The sequence below is a fragment of the Pipistrellus hanaki genome (genome assembly GCF_964339955.1).
Source record: "Pipistrellus hanaki genome assembly, chromosome: 2".
NCBI lineage: Eukaryota > Metazoa > Chordata > Mammalia > Chiroptera > Vespertilionidae > Pipistrellus > Pipistrellus hanaki.
The window spans coordinates 186,391,078-186,409,375 of record NC_140504.1 but is presented as its reverse complement, the minus strand read 5'-3'; the positions used below and the strand labels follow the sequence as shown (position 1 = coordinate 186,409,375).

At 42.4% G+C, this 18,298-nt stretch overlaps 1 protein-coding gene across 4 annotated transcripts in view; it reads left to right on the top strand.

The window, feature by feature from the left end:
* Positions 1-1,241: 1,241 nt before the first annotated feature.
* Positions 1,242-18,298, top strand: part of CLIC4 (chloride intracellular channel 4) — a 62,221-nt gene continuing 45,164 nt past the window's right edge. For 2 of the 4 annotated variants that reach the window (XM_084875138.1, XM_084875139.1), the window contains exon 1: positions 1,242-1,491. In XM_084875138.1, coding sequence (XP_084731264.1) covers positions 1,420-1,491 — 72 coding nt within the window. In that variant the 5' untranslated portion in view covers positions 1,242-1,419. The remainder of the gene's footprint in view (positions 1,492-18,298) is intronic. The other 2 variants (XM_084875136.1, XM_084875137.1) reach the window with 1 other exon arrangement.

Here is an 18,298-nt window from a genome sequence, read left to right as displayed (position 1 = left end):
TGGTCCGGGAGAGGAGGAAGCTGCAGGTTTTGCTGTATTTTTAGGCATACGTTTAACTTCTTCGAAAATTAAGTCGCCTGTGAAACTGCTGTGCTCTAAGGATGTGGAGACAAATCCACGTGTGGCCTTTCCAGGACGCATCATCCAGCCTAACCAGGGAATTAGGGAGGAGTAGCCGTGAGTCAAACATGACAGAAAGTCAGGAGAGGGAACGAGTTAACTGTTTCCAGAGGGGCTGACATTTGTCCAGGTATTCAACAGCAGCAAGCCTGGACTGGGTGCTACTGGGTGGCTGGCTTAAAGTGTCCCAGCCCTGCCCTCAGTGCAGTGTTTCTGGTTTGAGGATCCCTGCATTCAGATTGCCCTGGTGCTTGTTAAGATGTGAATTTCTCCCTTCTCTGGAGAGAATCAGAGCTGGATGGTGCAGGGCTGGGATAGCACCCAGGTGGAGCCGATGGACACTCAGGTTTGCCAGGTGAGTGGGAGGGTGGGGGGATCCCTCTAGGCCGGAGGAACAGCACGGACACAGTTTGGGAGTCCTTCGTGGCCTGCAGACATTGGGGTTCGGTTCAAGACCCCGTTATGGGAGGAGAGGATTCCTGTCCCTGCTGTTTACCCCCCGGGGCCTGGAACACAGTGGGGCCTGGCAAACTTGAGTGTTCATTGGATTCACCTGGGTGCCGGGCTGCCTCCCAAAATGTGACGGGAGAGTCAAAGCGAAAAACAAAGACGTCAGAGGAGAGAACATAAAAGTGTTTCTAAGGGGATGAAAACTTTCAAAAAGTTGTCCTGGAAAAGGCGGCTCCATCTCACAGAGGGAGCTGGGGAAGTGGCCGCTTCGGGAAGGGCAATGAATCCGAGGCTGCAGCTAGGGAGAGGGCAGGAAGCGCCTTCTCGCTCCGGGCGGTCTGGAGCATGAGGTCACCTGGCGCTCCGCCGGGCAGCTGCGTGGCCGTGCCGCGGCGGCGGTGTCAGGCTCGGGCTGAGGCTCCGGCCCCCGCCCTGGAGTGGGTGGTTCGGAGACCGGCTCACCGCCGGCGTCTAGGCCACGCCCCCGAGACTGGCCACGCCCCTGTCGTTCGTCCTCACTCGAGGCCACGCCCATTTCCTCCAGCGAGTTCCGAGACTCCGGCCTGGGCCCGCTCCCAACCAGGCCCCGCCCCTCCGTCCCACAGGCCCGCCCCGCCAGGCCCCGCCCCCTCCGCCCCGCCAGGCCCCGCCCCCGAGGCTAAAGCCGCTCGGGCTGCGCCGCCCCGGAGTCGCGCGCGGGGCGTGGGGAGGTGCTGAGCGCGGAGCCTGAGGTGAGCTCGACGCCCGGACCGTCCAGGAAGGCGCCGCGCGGCGGGAGCCCACCCCGAGCATCCCCGGAGCAGAGGCGGCCGCCGCTACCGTTGTCCGCGGAGTCTCGTCGAGCCGGCCATGGCGTTGTCGATGCCGCTGAACGGGCTGAAGGATGAGGACAAAGAGCCCATCATCGAGCTCTTCGTCAAGGTGAGCGCCCGTCCGCCGTCCGCCCCGCGGAGTCCCCCGCGCCCGCGGGGCTGCCGGGGGCGGGTCCCTGAGCTGAGGCGGGAGCCCCCGCACCCCAGGCGCCCCCCTGAGGCGCCCCCCCCCCCCGCGGCGGCGCCCGGGGCTGAGGGGCAGCGCGGCCCGCGCCCCCGCCCATTGTGTCGGGCTCTCCCGCTCCTTCCCGCCGCCGGGGTCGGTCGGTCCTGGGAGCCCGAGGGGGGCCCGGAGCCCCGAAAAGGAGCGCTCGGGGCCGGGCGTCACCGCCTCCAGCCGCCCGGGGGCCGGCGGAAGCCACGCCGTGGTCCCGGGTCCGGGTGGGACTCGCTGCTCCCCGCGGGCCCCGGAGCCCCGGAGCCCCGGCCGGGGCCGGGGCGCGTCCGGTCACCGACCTCCGCCTCGCGGCCCCGACCCCCGCTTCTCCCGGCGGAAGCCTCAGGCCGGTGTGCGATGAACTCAACTTCTTGGCGCTTTCCGAACAGTTCCCGCTCCGCTGGGCTGCAACTAACTTTACTTCCCATGCAGTCTTCATTTCTTTCTTTTTTTAAAAAAGAGCAGACATTCCTGGCTTCCGGAAAAGCCTCGATTCCCAGCTCGGGCTTTCCTGCTCTGGTGTTTTCCACCATCTGGTTTTCTTGTTTCTCAGACGCGGATTGTCTCGTCTGATGCAACGTTTTGGCTGCTCCCCTCGGCGCTGCTGCGGCCTCCGGGGAAGGTTGTGTGCGCTCTTTTGTTTTGAAAGACAAACCGAGGAGGGAAAGGGTTCATAACTTGATTGGGCTTTCAAGGGTCGATTTCCCCCCCTTCTGGTCTCTTTAACTGTTAGAGCCTGGAATTACCTTATTTGCTTACCGATACTTCCCCTGTCCCTTTCTTTGTTTTTGTTTTTTTTTTTGAATATTTTTTCATTTGAGCAAAGGAGAGAATAGAAGTTAGACACATCTGGATCCAGCTGCCTTCCTCAAAACTTCTTTAAGCCGGGTGCAGGAGGCAGCTGATCCATGATACTCTCTCATCAATATTTGTATTTCCTTTCCCTCTCCTCCCTCTCTCAAATCAATAAAACTATATTAAAAAAAACTCTTTTAACAATCCTCTAGAGTCTCTTAGTCACTTACTTCAGCAGACTCATTCAAAGCTGGGCTCGTAAGGAATGTTAACAGGAATCCAGAACAATTTTGTTCATTTTTTTTTTTTCTTGAGTTTTTATTTTAACGAAGGGAAGACTGGAAGGGTGTGTTTGAGGCATGGCGAGAAGAACTGATCTGCAGGTGACGGAAGTGTCTGTTTTAGGATTTTGTTTAGGTTACCAGTTTTAGAAAGATTACTGAAACAGGAGCTAGGTATAGAAACCCCAGAATATCTTAGAAGAGTCTCAGTTACTTTGGGTGGCAGATAAGAGTATTCAGAGGTGCAGAGAATGTAGGAAGCTGAAATAAGAGAAAGATGGAAGGCAGCATTGAGAAGGGGGGCTGGGGTCAGAGATTAGTGTTAAATTTTTTTTTACTGAGCTAGGAACAGGAAGGAATTTCCATAAACTCAAAAATCAGTATATCTACTAAGAATCCAAAAAAAAAGTTATCCTTAATGGTGAAACTTTAGAAGTAGCATTACATTTAGAATCTGATAAGGATGCTATCAGGAATGGTTTCTTTCCAGTATTTTACTGGAGGTCCTATCAGTACAATACTAGTAACACAAGAAAAATGAGGTGTATAATTTAGAGAGGAAGAGAGCAATGCTTAATGCTCTGCTTACTATTTTAAATTTTTATTGATTTTTAGAGAGAAAGGAGGGAAGGGAGAGAGAAACATCAATCAGCTGCTTCCTGCATGTCTCCTACCTGGGATTGAGCCGAAATGGACTGAACCAGCAACCTTTCGGTGCATGGGACAATGCCCAATCAACGGAGTCGCTCTGGCCAGGGCCCTGCTCACTGTTAATTTAACCATTACATTAGGAGAGGCCAGGCTGGTGTGGCCCAGTGGTTGAGCCTTGACCTGTGAACCAAGAGGTCATAGCTTGATTCCTGGTCAGGGCATATGCCGCTATTGCGGGCTTGAACCCCAGTAGGGGTCATGAAGGAGGCAGCTGATCAATGATCATCATCATTGATATTTCTATTTCTCTCTTCCTCTTCCACTCTGAAATCAATAAAAATATTGATATATTAAAAAAAAAGGAGAACATGATGCCTTGTTTCCCAAATTTGAGTCATTTGCATACCCCTTCCAAGCTTTCCGTATTTGTGTTAGATCAGTATTATGATATTATTGTTTACTAAATACAATTCACCTTTTAAAAAATCCTCACCTGAGGATATGTCTTTTGATTTTAGAGAGAGAGGAAGGGGGGAGAGAGAAACATAGGTGGAAGAGAGAACCATGGGTTGGTTGCCTTCTGCAGGTGCTCTGATTGGGGATCAAACCCTCAACCTAGGTATATGCTCTGACCAGGAATCGAACCTGCAAATTTTGATGTACGGGATGACACTCTAACCAACTGAGCCGCTTGGCCAGGGCTCTACAACTCACTTTTTAAAAAAACAGCTTATCCTTAAGTAATAATTCCTGTTAAACTATGGATTAGGTGTGATGATTATATTATAAAGATAAAGTTTGTGAACCAGCTAAAAGCATCCTGTTTATCACTAGTTGTAAGCCTTTCTCATTGGCCTTAGTGGCAGAGAATCAGGGTTCAAGTCACATTTCTTCTTTTGTTGTTAATCCTCACCCAAGGATATTTTCCCATTGATTTTTAGGGAGAGTGGAAGAGTGAGGGAAAGACGGAGAGAAACATCGATGTGAGAGAGAAACGGCCAGGGCCCCAGGAGATTGCAGCCAAGTTACGTGCCCTTTATCGGGATCGAACCTGGGACCCTTTGGTCTTCAGGCTGACCCTCTGTCCACTGAGCCAAACCAGCTAGGGCTCAAGTCACATTTCTTGACTCACTGGCTTGTTTTTTCTGGGCAAGTTGTTTTCACTTTCTGAGACTTACTTTCTGAAGTAAAAGGCGAAATGTTTTCTGATGCTTGGTGAGTCAATATAGGCAAAACTTCGTACTGATGTAAACCAGGGGAGTTGTTTCAGAGGAGAAAAAAGGTAGGGGGGCAGATAAATTGTGGTAAAGAGTATTTTTCATTTCTTCTCAAAACCTGTGTGCGGAAAATGCAAATGGGGGGAAATACCTTCGTAAATACAGTTATTTTGAAAGCAGTGAGGGGGCAGAGGCCATGGTTGTCCAGAGTGATATTTTAAACCGTGTTAATTATTCTGCCAAAAGGTTTCTGTAGCAGAAATCTGTTATCTAGCTCTAGCTGGTTTGGCTCAGAGGATAGAGTGCCGGGCCTGTGGACTGAAGGGTCTAGGGTTCAGTTCCGGTCAAGGGTACATGCAGCCTCGGTCCCCAGTAAGGGGCATGCAGGAGGCAGCCAGTCAATGGTTCTCTCATTGTTGATGTTTCTATCTCTCCCTCTCCCTTCTCTGAAATCAATACAAAAAATTAAAAAGAAAACTGTTATCTAAACTTATAGCCCAAGTGAAAAACATTGAGCCTACCTAAATTTAGATAGCTGTAAATTTAAGAGAAATAGGCTAGGATCTTCCCAACTAGTGTGACTGGAAGCAAAGCTGCATTTCCCTCCCTGGGGAATATTGTTTTTGGAACCATTTGCCATGAGCCCAGTGATCCCCATCCCCTGTATAACAGCAGTTGTCTATTTAAAAAAAAAAAAAAAAATTTTATTGATTTTTTACAGAGAGGAAGAGAGATAGTCAGAAACATCGACGAGAGAAAAACATCAACCAGCTGCCTCCTGCATACCTCCCACTGGGGATGTGCCCGCAACCAAGGCACATGTCCCTGACCGGAATTGAACCCGGGATCCTCCAGTCCGCAGACCAGCGCTCTATTCACTGAACCAAACCGGTTTCCGCAGTTGTGTGTTTACCTCAACACGGTTAGGACAGGAACCTTCCCAGTAGTACAGAGGCTTACGAAGGCAGTCATCCTCAACAGGGAGGGTGCCCACTTCCACCACTCTGAGGGACGTGGGAGGTATATGTATTTTGTTAACACCAGCCCCAGTTGGATCTACCAACCAAGAGGGTGAAGTTCAAACTCTTTAGCAAGGTCTTGTCTGACTGCTACCTGGGTTTCTAATCCAATTTGTTCACTTATTGTGTGTTTCAACACTTGTTGCTTAAGCCTTTCTGTGCCTCATCTGCACGGTTGAGTTCTTAATAGACCAAACTCATGGGATTAAATTAGTGAATATATATGGGATAGAACAGTGAATAGTACACAGTAAGCAAGTCAGCGCTAATTGTGTGTTATTTTGAACCCAGTACCCTTCAGTCTGCAGTCTGATGCTCTATCCACTGAGCCAAACAGTTTGTCATTTTGTATGTACATATTTAGTTGCAGAAACTCCTATTAGATAGTAAGGAATTGGGGTTGTGGTGGTTAAAAAAGGAAGGAAGGAAGAAAGAAGTCTTGTGCAGAGTAGCTTAACACATAAGAATGGTGTTTCTTCTGAGATTTTTGGCAGGGTTTCGAATGTGCTTGGACCCTGGGGCAAGACTGCTTGGCTTGGATCTGGCTTCAGGAGTGTCAGGCAAATTTTATATAAGTACTCAGTGCCTTATTTTCCTGATCTCTAATATCAGGATATAATAATGACAATTTTATAGGGTTCCTGATGGGATTAACTGGTAATCTGTGTGTGTGTGTGTGTGTGTGTGTGTGTGTGTGTGTGTGTCCCCCGTTAATCCTTACCTGAAGACATTTTTTCCATTGGTTTTTAGAGAGAGTGGAAGGGGCCGAGAGAGACTGAGAGAAACATTGGTTGACTCCCGAAAGTGCCCCGACCAGTAATGGAACCCATGACCCTTTAGTCCCAGGGTTGATGCTCTAACCACTCAACAAACTGGCCAGGACAGACAATATATTATTCTTAAATGTGGCCTTCAGCTGGCCAGGTTGCTCAGTTGGTTGAGTCACATCCCACAGAACAAAAAGGTTTTGGGTTAAATTCCAGGTCAGGACACATTCCTAGGCTGCAGGTTTGATCTGGTTGGGATATTATGGGAGGCAACCAATTGATGTTTCTCTCGAACATTGATGTTTCTCTCCCTCTCTTTCTCTCAAAAAAAGGTGAGGATTACAAAATAATGTGGGCTTCATTACTATAATAGGATTCAGGGCCGAAACTGGTTTGCTCAGTGGATAGAGCGTCAGCCTGTGGACTGAAAGGTCCCGGGTTCGGTTCCGGTCAAGGGCATGTACCTTGGTTGCGGGCACATCCCGGTAGGGGGTGTGCAAGAGACAGCTGATCGATGTCTCTCTCATCGATCTTTCTAACTATCCTTCTCTCTTCCTCTCTGTAAAAAAAATCAATAAAATATACTTTTTAATAAAAAAAAAAAAATAGGATTTAGGGACTCTGTAAATCCTTGAAATTATATAGAAGATTCTGTGTGAGTTTTTCCCCCACTACAGATTCCTAATCCAAAGATTAAGAAAATGTTTTCTAAATACAGTAGATGGTGGCATTCTGATTGTTAAGCATAATTCATAAAAGTAATGTATAAAGGGTTTGGGCTAGATCACTAAAGTCACTTCCATCTGATTATCTGTGACTTACTGGCATGAGCTAAGTGTCTAATACTGTGTTAAGCACTGTGGGAGTTATAAGTAGCTATTCAATATTTCCTATCTTTAGGTATATACATTTTATTGGAAAGAAAACAATACAAGATGGTTTGGAGTCAAGTGTGGTTCACAGTAAGTTGGGCTAGGAGATGTTTCCGAAAGATGAAAGTAAGTTTGAACTTGATCTTGAAAACGTGGGTGAAGTAGGTGAATTGGGAATAGCCAAGAATGGCAGTGTTAGTTATGGCATCATCTGTAAACTCCTTGTGCTTGAAACAATAGATAGATTGAAACTTGAAAGGAGGAGGAGCCAGGAATAAATTAAGTCCATAGTGCCAGGGAGACAAATTATTTAAAAGTTGACTGTGAGACTTTTAAAACCTAACTTAGATTTTTGCTAATATAATTTGCTAGCCTCGCTATTCTCCCAACTCTTCCCTGTTCAACAACTATATATTCACCAACTTCCCAGTGGATTTGGGAAGGTGTGAATGGGTCATATAGGTGGGCAAACTCTTAGCTGTTTTCCCAGTATAAGGTGGGAGTTGTTTATATTTTGTTTCAAGAGCAGGCTTAAAACCTCTTTTTTTAAAAAGCACGGACAAATTAAATAAATTTTCTACAGGAAATGATGCTGAGAACTTTGTTGTAATAGTTGAACAAAAACTAACTCAACATCAATAGAGTGCTACTTTGGATATAATTGGCTTATCATTCATTTGAGGATTTCAGAAGGGAAAATTCAGGAGATAAAAATGAATGTGAAGCCGAAACCGGTTTGGCTCAGTGGTAGAGCGTCGGTCTGCGGACTGAAAGGTCCCGGGTTCGATTCCGGTCAAGGGCATGTACGTTGGTTGCGGGCACATCCCCGGTAGGGGGCGTGCAAGAGGCAGCTGGTCGGTTTCTCTCTCATCGACGTTTCTAGCTCTCTCTCTCTCTCCCTTCCTCTGTAAAAAATCAATAAAATATATTTAAAAAAAAATGAATGTAAAAAAGTAAAGTGTTCTTGCTAAATTTTGTCTAAGATGTTACTGAAGGTCTAAGATTGCTGCCCTAGCCGGTTTCGCTCAGTGTATGGAGCACCAGCCTGTGGACTCAAGGGTCCCAGGTTCGATTCCAGTCAAGGCCACATGCCTGGGTTGTGGGCTCGGTCTCCAGTAGGGGACGTGCAGGAGGCAGCCAATCAATGGTTCCCTCTCATTGATGTTTCTATCTCTCTCTTCCTCTCTGAAATCAATAAAAATATATTAAAAACATTGCTACTCTTAATGAAGGTGATAATTCCAGTTAAATGTAAAACATTTGAGAGGAAGGGACCCCAAATGGAAAAGAAACAGGAGACTTCTGCACCAAGGGGATTGAACACACGAAAAACCTAACTCAGTGTGAATAATATTAGAAAAGAGGCGATGGGAGGACCTGGCTGTACTAAAACTCACATGTGGTTTGGAGAGATGCTTGCAGAGTTGCTTGGAAGTAAGTTAAAGGATGATGAGCAAGATTTTCCCGCTTCCTGTTTTATTAGAGCTGTGGAGGCTCACTGGTGTCTCCTAAATAGGGAATCAGTGAGTCCATAAAAGGGAAATGTGTGTTAGGCAGGATAAGACAGGAATTAAGATTTTGATCAAGTAAGGGAGTGAGTAGGGATGGGTGTGCCTATTTTAGAGGCTGTTCTAGAGAGCGGAAAGGGAGTTTCTGGAGGAAAATGACATTTAGGCCATGATTACAAATCATCCAAGTATGATTTTAACAGAAACCTAAATTTAATTTAGGGCATCGGGTTGTGAGTTCTCTTGGGACCTTTATTTTTTTTAAATATGTTTTTATTGATTTGAGAGAGAGAGGAAGCCCACAACCTGGGCATGTGCCCTGACCAGGAATTGAACTGGCCACTTTTTGTTGGGACGATGCTCAACCAACTGAGCCACACTGGCCAGGGCTCTCTTGGAACTTTTAATCCTGTTGTCTTTTTTTTTTTTTTTTTTTTTTAACAGCTTTTTTATCGTAAGTAGTGCTAACCTTAGTCTGTCTTAGTTTAAATATTGGCCCTAAATTTGAAAAATAATTTTGTTTCCTTTTTGCTTCCTAGTATATTCATTTGCAGGTATTATGCTCTTAAAAAAATTTTTTTTTTTCAATTATAAAAGTTACACGTTTACTGTAGAAAACAGAAAAGCATAAATAAAATAAAAATCACTTAAAACCTTTCTAGAAGTGGCTACTGTTACTATTTTGTTATATGTCCTTGTCTTCTTTAAAAACTTGCAATAATTGTTATTTTTATTGATTTCAGAGGGGAAGGTAGAAAAAGAGAGAGAAACATCAATGTTGAGGGAGAATTATTGATCGGCTGCCTCCTGCACGCCCCCCCACTGGAGACATAGCCCGCAACCCAGGCATGTGCCCTTGACCCACATTGAACCTGGGACCCTTGAGTCCACAGGCTGATGCTCTATCCACTGAGCCAAACCAGCTAGGGCTTGCATCAATTATTGAGAGTTTATGTATAATATATATATATATTTTAAAAGATTTAAAAGTTGGCCGAAACCGGTTTGGCTCAGTGAATAGAGCGTCGGCCTGCGGACTGAAGGGTCCCGGGTTTGATTCCGGTCGAGGGCATGTGCCTTGGTTGCGGGCATGTCCCCAGTAGGGGGTGTGCAGGAGGCAGCTGATCGATGTTTCTAACTCTCTATCCCTCTCTCTTCCTCTCTGTAAAAAAAATCAATAAAATATATATTTAAAAAAAAAAGATTTAAAAGTTGATTTGGGGGGACGGGGAAGAAAAAAGAACTCCCGGAACCTGTTGTTTAGAAGGAGAGGCTTATTTAAAGAAATACATAAAGACAGTATATGAGTATATTAAGGACAAGAACCAGGCATCTTGAGAAAGAATGAGAGGAATCTCAGTTTAGATGGGAGCTCCGTGGGGGCTTCTGAGAAATCGTATGAAGGCTGAGTGATAGAAAGATGAGGGGTGGAGCATTCCAGGCTGGAGGACTTGGCATGTATAAAGCGGGAGATGAATTCACCGAATCGAGGGGTGCCTGGAATGGAGAGTGAAAGGGAGGTGGAGAGTGGTACAGAGGTGGACTGCATCACGGAGGTCCTTGTGTGCCGTGTGAATTTTATCCTTAGTGTAAAGAGCATTTCTCATCAGGGTTTAGTAAGGAAGGAAATGTCATGGTTTGGCTTGCATTTTAAGATGAGTAGTCTGACCACTGGAAAATGAATGAAAGAGAGGCAAGAATAGAAACAGTGAAAACTAGTTGGAGGCCATTGCAATCAAGAAAGATGATGGTGGCTTGGATTAGGGTGATGATGGAGAGAAGAGAATGGATTTGAGATACATTTTGAAGGTGGAGTCACTCGGAAGATATTGAAGAAAAAGTTGAGAGAGCAGTGTGAGAAATGACTGAGGTTTCTAATTAGAATCACTGGTTGATGAAGATACCTTTTATTAATGTGGAGAGGGAGGAGAGAATTTTCAGTTTTTGACTTGAGTTTGACATGACGGAGATGTCTAGTGATGTCTATTAGAAAGTTGGATATACAGATCTCACGCACAGAAAGAAGTCTGGGACTTGATATATAGTATTTAAAGCGTGATGAGTAAAGAGTAGGGAGAATGCCCAGGACCAGATTCTGAGGAAGTTTCAATACTTAGGGGTTGGGTAACGGAGGAGAAGCTGACAAAGGAGAACAAGAAGCAGTAATGAATGGGAAGATGAAGTCTTGCAGTCTTTGTCCTGAAGACTCAGCAGGGACCCCTATGCTACACGATGGGGCTGCTTTGGTATTGCTTGTAAAAAGGTTCAAAAGTCACACCCAGGGAATGGTTGTTGACTTGAAATCTCATTTGTGTTCCCCATGTAAGGCGCTAAGTAGTAGCCTATGTCAGAGTTGAAGATGGTTAGAATTAATATTTCAAGAAGGCAATTGAATTGTCTTTGGAAGAGTGGGTATTAGTGTTGTGTTGTCATAGTGCAGTGATTAAGAGTATGGCGTCTGGAGCCATGTGCAGTGTTTCAGTCCTGGTTCTACCTTTCACCAGCTGCTTTAGTGTCTCCACTGGGGTAATAGTGTCTACCTTGTGGGCTTTTGTAAAGACAAAAGAGATAATATGAGAAAAGTTCTTAGCGTTGGACACATAGTGAGCATTGTCTTACTCTTCTTCCATGGCCTTTGGAATGCTGAGTTAAACTGGATTGGCCCACGCTACTTTATATATTCAATATATGTGGTTTCAATCTCCAGGATGTTGCTAAGAGAAGCATCTGCCAGGCTGTCTCTACAAATAGGTGGGGCTTCCATTTTTTATCAGAAGAGCAGGTTTAGTACAGAAAATGGCCAAGATTAGACTTGAATTTATCCCTGAATTAACTTCAGTGAACCATCATCCAGCTGACACGTATTAGGTAACAAAAGGATAGTTAGATTGGACTCTGCCATCTTAGACATCTGCATCAGCAACTCTTTCTAGCCTTGCATTTCAGTAGGAATGTTTTCCTTGTCTCCTTTCTTCCCAACTCCCCCCCCCGCCCACCCTCCCCCAACTTTCTGAGGGCACAAAAGAAGCAAAGAATAATCGATGGCATGTAGATGGGATCTAGTGGTTTTGCAGAAGTCCTTTTGAATTATGGATTTTAGAATATATATTTCACTTATTTCCCTGTGCTACTTCATTTTACTGTTTTTTTTTTTAATTTAATATTTTTGTTGATTTCAGAGAGGAAGAGAGAGATAGAAACACCAATAATGTCATAGAATCATTGATTTTTCTGCCTCCTGCACTGGGGATCGAGCCCATAATCCAGGCGTGTGTTTTTTCCCCTTCTTTGGACATATTCTCTTGACTGGAATTAAACCCAGGGCCCTTATGTCTGCAGGCTGACGCTCTATCCACTGAGCCAAACCAGTTAGGGCTCTTAAAATAAAATAAAATAAAATAAAATAAAATAAAAATATATATGGATATAAATAACAATAAATATAAATAAATATAAATAACAATGGATGAGAGAGAATCATTTATCGGCTGCCTCCAGCACGCTCCCTACTGGGGATCAAGCCTATAACCTAGGCATGTGCCCTTGCCTGGAATCGAACCGGGGACTCTTCAGGCTGATGCTCTATCCACTGACCCAAACTGGCTAAGACCATAAGGTAACTTTAAAAGCCTTCATTTTGTAATAATGTTATAAGGTTTTTGAAACTACTTAATTATTCCTATATAAGATAGAGTACACTGATATATAAAAGTGAACAGTAGGTTTTTTTCTTTTCTATTAAAGTTAGAATAATAATCATAAGATAATAGATAGTAGTAAGTGCACATTATGGTTCAGGCACCAAAACATATGTGCCAAGCCTTTACATATGTTAACTAATTTAATCCTCATATAAACTCTGAAATAGGTGCTATCAACAATGCATTGAAGCTAGGAGAGGTCCTGGCTGTGTGTGGTCGTGGGGCTGGTCTGCAGCAGATTGGAATTTGCACCAAGGTCTTTGTGACTTGGAGCCTGACTCTTAACCACTAAGAGTTGTTTTATCTTGTTTATATTCTTTTTCTCTATTTGGAAGTTGAATTTTATCTGCCAGAATTACTATTTGCTCTTTATAGTCATCCTGCAAAATAAATCAGATTTCTAAAACATGCTAACAACCAGTAAGTCTTGATGGTTCTCTAAATGAGTTTGGCTGCTTTCAGTTTTTGGTTACATTGGAAAGGAAACTAAAATTTCCATTACCTCACCTCTGTGCATTTTGGGGACTGGTTAATTAGTATTTTATAAAGTCTTTAAAAAAGCATTACTTATAAACTTGTTAAGGAACTTGACCTGACCATTACATATTTGATTTTAGAATTTTTCCCCCCCAATTTAGAAGTGTCAGAGCAGCCCAAGTTAAAAAAAAAAAACCACTAAATTGTTAATTGTGTGTGTGTGTGTGTGTGTGTGTGTGTGTGTGTGTTTAACCTCTCTCTTTAGAGGAGCCTACGCTACTAATCTTTGCATTGTTGATAGAAAAAAAGAAAGCAAGGAAGTTTCTTTTTGTGGAGAGAGGAAATGGCTGTTAGTTCGGGACTTTATCCATATTAGGTATAAACTAAATATAGACGTGTAATCCAGGAGTGAAGTCACATCTATAAAGTTTCCTAAGCAGAGCTGATGAGATCAGCCAGTGCTTTGGAATCTGGGTGTGTTTTTTTTTTTTTTGTGTGTGTGTGTGTTTTGTTGTTGTTGGTTTTGTTTCTTCTTTTTAACTTTTGGCTCACTTAAACAGTTACCAAACTCTTGAGTTTTGTGGTCTGCTTCCCATTGTCCCTCAAAAAACCCAAATCATTTATTTACAATGGATCTTTCTATAAAACAAGCACACAAGTAAAACAAACAAACAAACAAAAAACAACAACCACCCTGCTTTGTGTATAACCACTATTCCTCTTTTTGAAGCAGATCGTTAATGTTTCTTTAGTTTATTTATTTTTACCTATGGTTATTTTCATATCATCAGTCCCCTTCCCCCCCCCAGTTATTTTTATCCCTAAGTCCTTTTCACATATATTTTTACTGTGAGGCTAGGTTCTTGTTGTCTAGTGTAAAAAACAGGTTTTACTTAGTGTTTTCTTGGTTTATTCAGTTTTAAGTCAGGTGTCAGTGTGGTCAAGTGGCAATAGGATTCTTCTGCTTGATTGGGTATAGACATTATAGAACAGAATGAAGGAATCAGTCTCCTGTTTATGGCCCAAACACATCTTGTTCTCAAATAAGGACTTTTAAAAGCCCCCGAAAGCATTGTTAAAATAACTGTTTTCAGCCTTTGTGCTCCTTCTTAGAGCCCTTTGCAAACGTGCCAAAAACATCCTGGCACTTAGAAGTGTGCTATGATTCTGAGGAGAACGATATACTTTTATGACATATTTTACTAGGAACATTTTAGAACATAATTAAAAAGTTGCCTTCCTAAAATAAGTTCAAACATCTTCCAAGCCCTTCCCTGAAGGCCCTCAGTAGAGCTAATCCTTCCTACTATTTGTCTGGAGCACTTTGAATTATTTTTCATCATCTGTTCCAGGCTAGACTGTGAATATCAGGGATCAGGGACTATTTTCTTTATTTTTTATATTTCCCACCTAACATAAATCTTGTTATTATAGGAAATAACTCAATACTTCAATAAATATCTCTTAGTGTTTGTTTTTGAGCAAATTGGTATGCATAGTCTGGATAGAAGCATGCAGAAGAGAGTGTTGTCTGTTTCTGGTATTGTCTTATACCAGCAATAAAAATAATATTCCATTGTTGAACTTAAGACATAATTTGCTTACTAGACTGATAGCCATTGATCTAAACTTAATAGATTGATTTAGAGGTCTAGAATCTCCAAATTACATAATAGAAGATGAAGTTCAAGTTGTTCTCGTCTGTAAAGTGGGTGTGTGTCTTAGGAGTGGTATTCAATCTAATCCAGATTTATTTTATGTACTAAAGTATGTGTTTAGGCTCAGACAGAAAGTTGAAATTTCAGAGTCAGATCTAGATAATTAAATTCTCATAATTAGCAGTAGTTTATTAGACATTACATATAAATGGAGCCAATAAAAATTCTCAGTGACAAAGGGAGCAATTTGCCAGAAAAGTGAAAACTATTTCAAGAGTGAATATTTTCGGTAGAAAACACAGTTTCCAAATGAACAACCTGAAAGATAAAGGGGAGGTTTTGTTTGTTGTGTAAAGTAAAAAAAAATACAGAACTATTCTCAGTTAGAATTTGCCTTTATCATATTTAAGGCATCTGTGCATGGAAACGGTAAGCAAAAATTTTAATAATCAAGATATCTAGTACTATTAAGATATTTTAAATTTATTTTATGCCAGCTAAAAAGAGAGACAGGAATTCTGAATGTTAACTTTTCAGTTTCAATGTATTGCTGAGTATATAATTAAAAAAACAACAACTTTGTAATATGTTTTAATAAGAATTTTAAACATGGATAATTCAAAATAAAATACCAATGAAAGATTCATGTTTATTGAATGCTAATATTTTATATTAAATCATTCTATAGCATTTTCATGACTGCAGTCTTTCATTGTTCACTGTTATCATTATTAATCCACTGTTTGTAGTCACTTAGAGGTCCAAAATTTAGCAAACAATACTGTGTTGTGTACCTTCATAGCCAATATTTTTGTACATAATAATATAATGCAATTATGTTATTAAAGTCCCTTCCATATCTCATTTATCCTCTGAATTCTTTTTTTTTTTTTAAATATATATTTTATTGATTTTTCACAGAGAGGAAGAGAGAGGGATAGAGAGTTAGAAACATCGATGAGAGAATCATTGATCAGCTGCCTCTTGCACACCCCCTACTGGGGATGTGCCTGCAACCAAGGTACATGCCCTTGCCCGGAATCTAACCTGGGACCTTTCAGTCCGAGGGCCGACGCTCTATCCACTGAGCCAAACTGGTCCCGGCTATCCTCTGAATTCTTTGTTTTGTTAATTGATAGTGAAAAGAGGGGGAGAGGAGAAAGAGAGAGAGACATCTATGTGAGAGAGACACATTGATTGGTTGCCTCCTGCATGTGCCCCCACTGGGGGCAGGCGTGAACCCCTCAACTCAGATGCATGCCCCTGACTGGAATACGAACCCATGACCCTTGGCTGTGTGTGTGGAATGGCTCTAACCATTGCACCACACTGCCCAGGGCTATTCTCTGAATTCTTTCTTTCCTTTCGTTTACAAAAAGTGTAAACTCTTAAAAACAAACAACTTTCTGGAGAATTTAGATTTTTTTTTTTTTTTTTAATGAAAGGACAAAAAAAAAGATTTGTTTACTGCTGAATTCTTTGTGGAATTTCTAGGTCTGGGAACTTGCTTATAAAGAGAAATAGCCATTACTCCTAAAGTTAGGTAGCTGCCATAGCACAGGTCTGGGAAGAGTATTTTTGAATACTTAGTTGTTTTCTTTCACTCCCAGGACTCTTTCTGAGTCTAGTTTGTACTGCTGCATGTGTATTTTTAAACTGCTCTTAGGGAAAGTGGGCTGCTGGATTTTGACTTGCGTAAGAATTCTACCCACCCACAATGTATGATAAACAAGGGAAGCCTGGCAGTGAGTTTATCTTTGGTTAGAAGGTGTTTAAAGAATAATGCTTAGTGCCGAAACCGGTTTGGCTCAATGGATAGAGAGTCAGCTTGGCGACTGAGAGGTCCCGGGTTCCATTCCGATCAAGGGCATGTACCTTGGTTGCGGGCATATCCCTGGTAGGGGGTGTGCAAGAGGCAGCTGATCGATGACTCTCTCTCATCGATGTTTCTAGCTATCTCTCTCCCTTCCTCTCTGTACAAAATCAATAAAAATATATTTAAAAAATAATAATGCTTAGTGAAAGAATTTGAGATAAAAATTTTTTTGTATGTGACCAAAGTGACAATAAATAATTTTAAAGGGCACATGTTTATCTTTAATAGTAGAATCATGCCTTAATATAATGAACACATAGGTTTTCTACGTTCCTGAAATTAACTCTTTTAAATGTCATTCTACTGAGTTTTATCTGAAATTGTCTTGATTTCACTTGATTTTCAGCTAACTCAGACTTCAGATTTTGGGACTCCCTCTCTCTGGCGCTCTTTTTTTATGGTGTCTACCTTACTTTCCACTGGTGATGCTGGCTCTTAGCTCTGTCCTTTGACAACATTGTGAATTTTCCATTTGGTTTGAGCTGCCCCGGACGGCACAAGGTTAAGAGAAAAAAATTGGGGCAACTTGTCTACTCTGTTTCCTTTTTCCAAGTGTCCCCTCCCACATCTGCCTGCTTTTTGTTCACTCTCCAGTGCTGTCAAGTGGGCTATTTTTGTCTGGAAGCTGTCACTGCTGTGGGGCAGAGGGTTGATCCTATGGGACCTACTTGGTCATACTCGAAGCCTGAAATTTATTTTTTTAAAAATTGATTTCAGAGAGGAAGGGAGAGGGAGAGAGAGATAGAACATCAATGATGAGAGAGGAATCATTGATCGACTGCCTCCTGCACACCCCAAACTGGGGATCGAGCCCACAACCTGAGCATGTGCCCTCAACCAGAATTGAACCCAGGATTCTTAAGTCCGTAGGACAACGAATGCTCTAGCTACTGAGTCAAACTGGCCTGGGCTAAAATTGAGTTTTTAAAATTAACTTTATAATTTTAGAATAGTTTTATATTTTTAGAAACATTTCAAAAATAGTAAAAAGTTTTTCAAATGGATTTTAAAAGAAAATATTTCTAAGTATATTAATGTTTCCATGACTTCTTAAAATGCTGAATTTAACTGCCGGTTAACGTCAGCATTCTGAGCACCAATTCAGTCGTGCGGCAATGGCCTCGGAGCACGTGGGCTGGGCCCGACCCCTTTTGCCTTTCTGCTGCAGTGGCCTCTGTTACGCTTTCTGATTCTGGTTCTCCTTTGTGTGTGTGCATGGGTGCGTGTATGTTTATATGTGTTTTCTATTTTTTCCTTTGCCAACTTCTATTGATGCAGCCCATTTCCTTTCATTTTCTATTGTAATCTGTTGTGGTTGGCTAAGCCAGATAAGCAGACTTGTTAAAATTTGTTTGAAATAAGAATAAATAATTTCTGAGAGCTTGAATGTTGAGTTGATGGGTCAAGTACACGACCATTGGTTTTTCAGAGTTTCCCCCCCTCATGTTTAATATGATAGCCACTAGCCCTATGTGGCTAGTGAGAGCTTGAAATGTGTCTAGCTTTAATTGAAGTGTACTATAAGTCTAAAATATACACCAAATTTCAAAGATTTACTACAAGAAAAGAATGTAATAACATTTTTTATTGATTACATGTTGAAATATTTTAGATAATATTAAAGTAAATTAAACATTATTTAAATTACAATTTTGCCTGTTTTTATTTTATTAAAAATAGAGCTACTAGAAAATTTAAAATAACATTTGTGGGTTACATTATAGTAGTTGTAGTTGAGGTAATTTATCTTACTTGAGAGGTGATGTCCATATGAGTGAGATGGTGCTTGTACCATATGAATCATGAAGCTAAGCCTGCAACTTTTTCTTACCTCTGTGTAAGAAACGTTATAAATGGTTGGTAGCATGGACTCCAGG